This window comes from Pundamilia nyererei, unplaced genomic scaffold, assembly GCF_000239375.1.
Source record: "Pundamilia nyererei isolate P.nyererei 1_Seehausen unplaced genomic scaffold, PunNye1.0 scaffold00096, whole genome shotgun sequence".
In the NCBI taxonomy this organism is placed as follows: Eukaryota; Metazoa; Chordata; class Actinopteri; order Cichliformes; family Cichlidae; genus Pundamilia; species Pundamilia nyererei.
In genome coordinates this window covers 1,442,589-1,452,936 of record NW_005187497.1, presented here as the reverse complement: position 1 = coordinate 1,452,936, position 10,348 = coordinate 1,442,589, and the positions used below count along the sequence as shown (strand labels likewise).

General features: G+C 40.1%; 1 protein-coding gene across 2 annotated transcripts in view; it reads left to right on the top strand.

Annotated features, from left to right (window-relative positions):
- The window catches only part of shmt2 (serine hydroxymethyltransferase 2 (mitochondrial)), a 27,596-nt gene that overhangs the window by 1,362 nt on the left and 15,886 nt on the right, over positions 1–10,348 (top strand). Inside the window, exons 2-3 of one of the 2 annotated variants that reach the window (XM_005740032.2) lie at positions 7,267–7,458; positions 10,193–10,272. In XM_005740032.2, coding sequence (XP_005740089.1) covers positions 7,267–7,458; positions 10,193–10,272 — 272 coding nt within the window. The remainder of the gene's footprint in view (positions 1–7,266; positions 7,459–10,192; positions 10,273–10,348) is intronic. The other variant, XM_005740031.2, reaches the window with a different exon arrangement.

Sequence of the window (10,348 nt, the reverse complement as noted above, 5' to 3'; positions counted from 1 at the left end):
GAACTATGCAAGTTATAAACAGTTGTAGGATTAAAAAGTTATCGTATGTACAGAATGATTATTTACACAGAGTATGAAGTCAAGTAAAGCCCTGATTCTGAAATATTAGGATGCCAAAAAATACCAAAGAGTGCCTCATTGTGTGATAGGAGTTACATGACATGTGAGAACTTGCCTGTGGATTGCTTAACAACATTCGTCACCAATTAATTTACAAGGAAACGAAGCTACAGCTGCTGTTCGCTGTAAATGTTACTTACATTTAGAAAACTCATGATCTGAAGTACAGTTGGATTATTGAAGAATGTGTTTAACAATTTCAAATGGCTATTAAATACATGCAGTAATTTTGCAGGCAAACATCTTCCATTAGATTGTGCTTAAATCCTAATATTTAGTTACTTTTGGATTAGTCGATTATTCTGATTTCTTCTCCCCTGCCTCCTAGGCACCAGGACCACTCCTATTACTTCCTATCACGTCTCCCCCAGACATAAAAGAGGATGTTACCCGGATTTGCACATTGGCATCAAACCTTGTTTCTGGGTATAATAAGGACAGGCACACTCCAGATTGAGCTTTTTAAAAAAAACACAACATTTTCCCAAATTTAAATGATCACATCTTTGAAAGAGCAACCTGTGAGTGACAGATATGGAATTTGAATTTTGTAATTAACATTATTTTCAGATTTGATTTTCATCAGTTCAGTTTTTTGCAAAGTGAGACGTGAGGTGTAGAGACAATAATAAGATTGTTTGTGAAAACATTGGAGAGTGCTGCTGTTCGCACAGACTGTAGAGTGAATCGTGTACATCAAACTTTTTTTTATAACCAATGGTTTTTGTGAGAGCTAGAGGTCATGTTGAACTAAACGTAGCTCAAACATCTAAACTTTTTGGGTTTGCTTTGCTGAACACTTGAAAATCTTTAGTTGTCAGTAAGAGATGTGGCCTCCTACAGATTTACTGATATGGCCGAAGGCCTTTAACAACTCGACCAGTAGGAAGGTCATCCTATCAGTGTTGTAACCAAGAAACTGACATCAATTTACCAAAAGAAACTTTAAGAAAAAACATTCTTTGTAAACTCTAGAGACATTTGTGTGGGAAAATCCCATTGGATCAGCAGTTTCTGAAATACTCAGACCAGCCCATCTGGCACCAACAACCAAGCCAAGCTCAAAGTCATTTAAATCACCTTTCTGCCTCGTTCTGGTGCTCAGTTTGAACTTCAGCATGTTGTGTTGATTGTAAATGGTAAATGGCCTGTATTTGTATAGCGCTTTACTTAGTCCCTAAGGACCCCAAAGCGCTTTACACTACATTCAGTCTTTCACCCATTCACACACACATTCACACACTGGTGATGGCAGCTACATTGTAGCCACAGCTGCCCTGGGCGCACTGACTCCCATTCACTAAACATATATGTTTAGTCAGGTCTACTACAATTGCAATACAACCTTTTTTTTATCTATTTGTATTTATTTTGAATTAACTGAAGAAAACATTTTAAAGTTGACATTCTCTCCTTGTAATTTCGGTAGAATCACAACTAGTGCATAGCTTTTCATTTTGACAGATTTACATTAATCGGATTATGTTGTTGGACAGGATTAGCTGCATTGATAAGGTCCAAAGTAGCTTTTAGCTGTCCAAAAAATGATTTAAAAGATTTAAAAGCTAGGATGACTTGAACAAAAACATATTTCACACTGTAGACCTGATAGAGTTTATGAGCGGGGTTTCAGAGGACGAAAGGCTTTGAGCCAGCCTTGAACCCAAAAGTGTTAGCATCCACAGCATGTGTCTGAAGCACTAGGAAACCATCTTTAAGAAGTGCAGTGCAAAGATTACAGTATAAATGTGCCGTTCCACTGCCTACGCCTCCTGAAGATTGCCTTTGTTGCCAGTATCACTTAAGTCTCTGATTGTCACCCTGACAATCTTTTGATCCGAATGGAGTGTAGTCGTCTTGACTATGCCTCTGTCCCTTTACGCCTCCTCACCCCGTCCAGATTTTAGTCTAGATTTCCAGTCTAGTGTCATCCAGAGTGTATCAGAGGGCAATTTGTAATGGGCAGCCCTGCTATTAGTCAGTGACAGAGGAAGAGGCAACGCTGTGTCAAACTGACGGATGCTGCTGCGCTGTTGACACTTCTTCTCTGCAACCTTAAATATCTGTTGTGTTCTTCTGTGGGCTCACCCAGGACTGCAGCTATCGATTAGTTTAGTGATCGAGGATCGATTATTCTCTGAGTTAATTACATGATCGAATAAGAAACACTTCTGTTTTGTTAATCAGCTATAGTAAATATTAAGAAAAGGAAAAAAAAGACAGCTCTTTTGGGAATGAACTGCTCATTGGTTTCCATTTTATTTTGATAATTCAACTGCATACAGCATGTGGCCTAAAAAAGCTAAACACTGTCACTGAAGTTATATATTTTAAATAAAATATTTCCTAAATGCATAAATGACTAAATTATCATAAGTACAGTAATGTCCTAAAATGTCCTAAAATGAGGCTTACATACAACCTGAACTAAGAGGTCAAATAAAATAACCTTATCCTGTCTTTTTGGAAGACTTCCTTACATTAGTCAAAGGCAAAACAAAGAGTTCTGACAGTGCTTTATTTCCTAGATATGTACATAGATTTTTTTTATTTCTTTTCTTTTTTTGGGGGGGGGAGGGGGGGGACTTGTGCGTGTGTCCAATCCAATCCAATTTTATTTATAAAGCACTTTAAAATACCCAGCACAGGAACAAAGTGCTGTATAGAAAATAAGTTAAAACAATAGAATAACGGAAAACAGCAAAATAAATAAATAAAACAGAAAACATACAATTGAAACAGCCCTATGTTAAAACCAAAACAAGGTAAAACAGCATTGAATCACCTAAAAACAACTAAAATAAAAATAAAAACCAACATCTTACGTGGTGTCAAAGGCCAGGGTAAAGAGGTGGGTTTTCAAAGAGTGACTTAAAAACAGATAAAGAAGTGGCCTGTCTAATCTCTAAAGGAAGCTCGTTCCACAGTTTTGGAGCTGCTCCAGCAAAAGCACGATCTCCTCTAAGTTTACGCCCAGTCCTGGGTATCTTCAGGAGCAGCTGATCAGCTGACCTGAGAGAGCGGGTGGGTGTATAAGGCTGTAGCAGCTCATGGAGATAAGATGGAGCTAGGCCATGGAGAGCTTTAAAAGTAAATAAAAGAATTTTAAAATGAATCCTAAAAGAAATGGGCAGCCAGTGAAGTGAAGCTAAAACAGGGGAAATGTGCTCAAACTTTCGAGTGCCAGTTAAAAGCCGAGCTGAGGCATGTGCCCCTAATGCCCACCCAGTGCTCCAAACGAGAGAATAAAATGGCATAATCCACGGTCATGAGCACAAGGAGAGATTTGAGCCCTTGTGGAGGAGACCTTCTCAATAAAAAAGTGTGAAAAATTTTCACAGGCTTCTGATGATGTCAGATAAGTGTTTTCTTTTGGCATCTTTTACAGTTCTTTGATATTGACGCCAACAGTCCTTCAGCATCTGGAATGACACTTGTAGTTTGTCCTTTTTCCACTTGCGCTCAGCTCGACGGCAGTCGCGTCTGACAGCTCGGGTCATGTCGTTCAGCCAGGGCTCAGATTTAGTTTTAGGCAGTCTGGTGTGTCTGAGTTATTAAATGTTGTAATGAATAAAGGGGAAGGTGTGGTTTTAAGCCTATAGAGGAACAAGCTGTAGCTGGAATGAAGTGAGGAAATCAGCATTGTCTGAGGTTTGCACTATGCTTCGATGCAACGTTTCCTGCTGCGGAAAGCAGACATTCTGATGGTGTAGATTTTAATAATTCATGTTTATAATTATTCAGCGTCAAACAGCACTGGGTCAGTGACTTCTGCTAGCTTAAGTATATTTTTACTGGCCTGCGGGTTGAAAAAAGGTTTTATTTTTATATTTTTAAATATTAATATAATTTAATCAATATAAAAGCAAAGTAATGTTACTAAAGCTTTGAAATAAATATGATCTAGTACATCCCATGCCCCCCTTTAGACTCACCCCTGTTCGCTGAGTATATCACTGCAATAGAAAAATGGGATGGATAGATACATAGATAGTTATTCCAACACCAACACAAGGATATCAGATCGTGCGCACAGTGATCAGTTCTTATTTAGTGTTTGGTTTGTGCAAAAACTACTGCTTAGTTGTCCCCGCCCCCTTTGTCCTCCTGTTTCCCCTCCGCCTCCCCTCCAGCGAGGAGTTAAAGAGTTTAATGGCGTGTGGGACAAAGGAGTTTTTAAGTCTGTTGGTCCCAGACTTCTCTGGTTATTAGTGACCAACATTGTCAATAATGTCTTGCAGTTTTTTGCTGCGGTGGATAGGAGCAGCTACAAAAACTTTTTTTCAACATACTGGATCCTGTAAAACAGGTTGTTCGATGCAGGACTCCTCCCCGGGTTTTTTACAGTATCGGGTTCTGCTTCTCAGTACGGCTCCGCCTCTTTGTTCTTCGACGTGTGTGTGTGTGTGTGTGTGTGTGTGTGTGTGTGTGTGTGTGTGTGTGGACAAACTCTACATTAAACTACAACAGCGTCATCTTCACTGCTGCTGTTGTGTTATTAGTTTTTTGTTGGAAAACCCAGGGCAAAAAATTTGCGTTGAGGACTCTTTTTTTTATAATCGAATCGTTGCAACCTACTTTCACCACTCTAATCCCATGTGTGTGTGTGTGTTAGTGTGTGTTTTTCTGGGTTGATTGTTGTTTGGTATAGCTGCTGATGGACAGCAGTCATCTGTAAAATTGACTCTCCTCAGGAGCTGCTTCAGGAAACGGGCAAAAACAATACAGAAGTAGGATTAATGAAATGATTTTCTTCCTTCCCTTTTCTTCTGTTTCGCAATTGTACTTTGAGCACAGATGTTTGACAGGGAAGGCAGAATGCCAACAATTACCTTATCATTGTCACGCAGATGTAGTGCATCTGTGACTCTGTCATTATTTTGTGCTCAGCACCCAGGTTGATGCGGCCTATCCCGCCCCTTTTCTCACAGCAGAGTTTTCATCAAGTTCACCTTCAAACGACAGCGTAATCTGTCGCCTAAAAATAGTCCCGCTGTGACATATTTGGTGCTTGTATCTTGGCTCTCGCTTCTCTTGGATCAGTTTGTTTTGTGTTTATTAATTAATCTCCCATAATGATCAAGGCTGAGAAATGAAGCAGGGAAACAGAAAGAAACACAACAGGGAGTAACCTGTCTTTTGGCTGTTTAAGCTCAGAGCTTTCCCATTTGGACACTGTGAAATTCACATCGATGACAAGAGGAACTAACAAAAATGCCACACAAATGTTACTTGGTTGAGAGTGCTTAGCGGCGTAGGGTGACAGGATAGTGCGGGGAAAGGATGAAGGTGAAGAGGAGAAAGGAGAGGCAGCCTTGTCTGTTTTTCAGTCTTCAGTAACCTTGTAGCCACTCAGTTTGGGTTTTTTTCTGCCACTGCGTTTCCTGGCGTTGGTGTGCCACAGTCGAAAAAGAGACAGCAAAGGACAGTTCCCGTCAAGGTTTAATGACCCGTGTGATTTTTTTTTTGGCGAGAAATGTGTCCTCAGAGGCAGCTCGACCTGTCTCCCAGGCCCTGTCTTTTCCAGGATCCTGGGGAGGGAAATCTCCACCATCATAAATGCTACTGGTGACAGAAGGCCAGGGTAGAGACTATTAGAAATCAGTCATTAGTGTGCCAGTTGGCTCCCCTGGCGTGTCACCGTTGTCTCTTTTGCCACACTGGGGAGCAGAGGAAGAAGTAGACAACCACAATGAAGGTGATAAACTATCTTTAGGGTATTTTATTTTATTTTTTAAAGGGTGTATTGAATTATACTATAGCTAGACCTTTTTATGTTGTAGAGTTTATTTAGAATGAGAATATACATATATCTTAAAGCCTGTGAAAAACAACACTGGTAAATGTTATAAAGCCATTTCAAATGAGTAAAAAGCCAAACTTAATTCACACTGCATGGAATAAGCATAATTACACGTTTTTCATATGGGTGTCCTTAAAGAGTCCTAAGTATTGTGTTAATTGCTTTTTAATGGCGCTATTAAAGGGAGGCTGTCCCTCACGCCCCAGCACACCTGTACAGATGATAACTATAGGTTTGTAGTGGGGCGATTGATCTCAGCACAGAGTCATCATCATCATATTGCTGATTAAATGAAGAGAATGAGCCAATTTGTTTTGAGTGCAATCAACCTGTCAACATTTTATTTAACCTTACAGCTCTCCCACACAGTGCTTCTTTTTTGATTGAGAGTTATAATGGGAATCCACTTAAATAGAACACAAACCTTTTTTTGTGTGTATTCAGAGGTTTTCTGATGGTCCAAGCACCGTGTCGGTGGTGTGTCATACTAACAAAGAAAAGTGGGATCAGGATTCACTTTAGAAAAGAGCCAGTGAAAATTGTATGGAGTCTGCACTCTCACACGATCAAGCATTGCAGCAGAGGAAGAACTCGCCAGCCCCAGTCCAGATTAGATAAGCAGGAAGTGCTGAATCTGTTCTCTATATGCCTCCTTCTGGTACACTGAGGCTGTAAAAGTCGGTCCCAGTTTATAGAAGTGCTGATAGAGGCATAATTGAACAACCATGCTGATTATTGATATCACGAAAACACGCCAGCTTCTAATTATACCAGGCTGCATTAGAGTGTAAGGGAAGCACAGTAGTTGAAAGGAGGCAAATGTCTCCTAATTTGTACAGGACAAATTAGAATCACACTTTAAATATATGAAATGATCAAATAAAGACTAGAGAATTGATGTTCTTTGTAATAGGACAGCTAGCAGCAACACGGTGACCAAAAACTGACAAATGTCCATGAAAATTCAGCAACTTTAGGAGATGACAGGGACTTTAACTGCACCATGATCTGTGGCTACCAAGTCAAACTAATTTGATTTCTCAACTTTGAGATGATAAGCTTTCAGCAGGCTACAAAGAGAACGACATGATTAGGTGGGAAATATACAATAGTTGTACCTGGAAATCCAATACAACCATCTGTTAGCTGCAGGATGATGGACACAATCTCACACTCTGGCAACTCATGTTAGTCCTCATGACCCAGTTTGGTGCAATGACACAGTTTTAGAAAACATTTCTACTGTAACTGCGATATCTGTGTAAAGCTGACAAACTCTAAATCAAACCTTTTCCTTTCTGTATTTTCTTTCCTCGTATTCCCAACTTGTCTTCCACCCACAGCCGCTGTGCCAGCGAGTCCCTGTTTGTCTCAGTGCACGTGCCCACCAGTCTCACGCTGCCACCCGTGCAGCGGATGAAGATCGTCCTTGGACGGGTCAGGAGAGCCTGGCTCAGGATGACCCCGAGATGTGGAATCTGCTGCAGAAGGAGAAGGACAGGCAGTGCCGTGGTTTGGAGCTCATTGCATCTGAGGTACTAGGAGCCAGATTAAGTGGTGCAAAATAGCATGTGAGCGCAATCTCCAAATTTCGCTTCTGGTTGCAGTTAGTTTTCCAATCATAGACATGAGTTTGTTTAAATATCAAGTGTGAAAAAATATCATTCAACATCAGCGCAACTGGCAGTAAATTGCATGTGGCAAACATTAGTAAATCAGTTTGTTCTCTGAGAAAGGAACTCTCAGAAATGTAAATGCAGCAGGGTCAGTTGCAAAAATCTCTGAGTTCCCATCTCTTACACACTGTAATCTCTTTGTAAATATGAAAGAATTTTTGTTTATACTAAAACCCAGTTTGAACTGGTGCAACTTGCTAGTAAATCTATATAGAAACCTACATTGAAAGTCAGAATACGTCAGCGCACACCTTTTATGTTAATCTATAAATGGTTTTGTTTCCTCTCGTCATTTTGATTGAAGCGGATGGTTATTTGAAATATATAACTAATGATTACCACCTTAAAACACTCAGTTGAGAACAGGCGCTTGAATTTTTCACAGTCCTTTAAAACTGTTGTCACGGAGTTGTAAGGCGACAGACTCACTTGTTTAAAAAAAACGTATTTTTAAAAGGGTTTAGTCAGTCAGACACTCGTTCCACTTTTTTGTATTGATTCAATTGTCTTTCTTTTTTTAAGCAAAGATGGTCAATGTAAGCAGTTATTCGGTGTCTCAGAGAGCTGATAGCCTCTCCCTGACATGTTAGCAGTGCAACTGTCTGAGAATAACTAATCCCCTCTCATTAATGAATGAATGCGCCGACTTTGGGATATTTATTCTAGTTATTCTACATGTTACTGCTGGCTGGAAAAGTGAGGGAAAAGTCTTTGAGGTCTTGTGATAGATGTGCACACCAAATCCAACACATGATCGTGGGTATAGCATTTGAAATTCACACTTTGCCAAATTATTTATTCTTGAATCCTCTTGCTGTCTGCATTAATGTTGTATACCTCTAAATGTCCTGTTTTAAATATTTCCATTGGCCTTTGAGGCTTCTAAAACTGAACTTTTGTCTCACACATATAGCTCATAAACTGATGTCATGATCTCTGACAGGAATAAATTCATATCAAGCTTCCTGTTAATTCATTATTCACTCACTGAGGAACTGTACACAGTAGGCTGGAAGTCATTCAAACTCAACTTCTTTAATAGTAAAAACACTTACAAGAAACTCTGCTTGTTGTGAGCGAGACTAGCTCAGTTATCAGAAAGATTTGGGCAGCTCTTTGTTTTCATTCCAAGGCTGGATGGTGTGAAATGAAAAATTTTACTATTCAGAAGAGCAGACGAGGTTTTATCTTCTGCTGTTCCTTCTCTCTCCTCCTGTTCCTTCTTCGCCACAGTAGTTGTTCAGTGGAGTATGTCAGCCCCCTCTCAACACAAAGCCTGACCACTCTAGTGTGAGATAAAGCTGATGTCTTCATTCTGCCTCCTCCCCAGCTCACTCTGCAAGTCACATCACAGTACAGCTCAGACTGACATTCCTCCGATGAGAAGACGTACAGTTTTCCACATGTGTACACACAATATATGCACAGCAGTTGGCGTGACAGACGGATGCAGTAGAAAGCTGTTAGCTTCCAGGTGAAGCATTAGCATAACAACACACCACGACCACCACCCCATTCAGAGAGGCAGAATTCAGACTTTATTTATCTCTGTTCATTTTATGCCCGATCCTGTTACTGACAAGTGTGACGATATACAAGAGAGACATGTTACACAGCCAGGGCTGCAACTACTGTGGCGAAGAAGAAACGGAAGATAAAACCTTGTCTGTTCTTTTGAATAGTAACATTTTTCATTTCACACCAAGCACAGTTTATTTGAATCGGCCCTGCTTTTATCTTTTGTTCTACCAGTGACAAGGGAGGTGCTGTTCAAATCATCCACTGACAACAGTTTTATCAAGTTTCTGTGCAGAGTAGATTACTTTATCAGCATTTTTGTTTAAATTGGAGCTCACATTGTGCCTGCAGTAGCCACACATACATTTTTTTATTTTAGACAACCAAATCTGTCATATTTAGGGCTGTTTTGGACCTCTGAATTTGGTAAAGCTTTCACTATTTCAGTTAGGCCTGAAAAAGATGGAATTCAATTAAGTCTGAGCGCAGCAACTTGTTCTGTTTGGTGCTGTTTGTTTTGGCTGTACAGTGGGGCACAAGGACACAGTGTTAACTTGTCAAGTGAGTACATGTAGGAGGAGATGTATGAAAGTCTGTGTGAGAATGTCAGAACTGGATGAGCATGTTTGCAGGTAAATCTGGGTCTTGTAGTTTTAATAACACACGTTGACCCATGAATAGAAACTCCCAGGAAAACAAACCAAAATAATCTGAGCTATACTTCCATGGGAGGTGAAGAAAAAATGGATGATTTGATTAAAAAAACTAAACAAAACCCTTTTTCTGCAGATATTAATATAATAATATCCACCCATCCATTTTCTTCCTCTTGTTCAGTTCAGACTTGTGGAGAGGCGGAGCCAATCTAAGCTACCGTAGGATGTGAGAGACAGCCTGGACAGAGCTCTGCCAGTCTGTCGTAGGGCTAACACAGAGAGACAGTATTACACTGATTGCTTTTCATCAGGGAAAAATTTCCCACCATCACTTCGCAGACTTTAATTTGCTGTCGTTGTCCCATCTGTCCACTCGTGCCATTAATCTGAGTGTTCGCTTGTGTGTGTTTTCATTGCAGAATTTCTGCAGCCGCGCTGCTCTGGAAGCTCTTGGCTCCTGTCTTAACAACAAATACTCTGAAGGCTACCCAGGAAAAAGGTAGGTTTTTATTCAGCTACACCTCTGTTTATTAACATGATTGATATTATTTTCAGTTAATGAATTTTCTGTTATT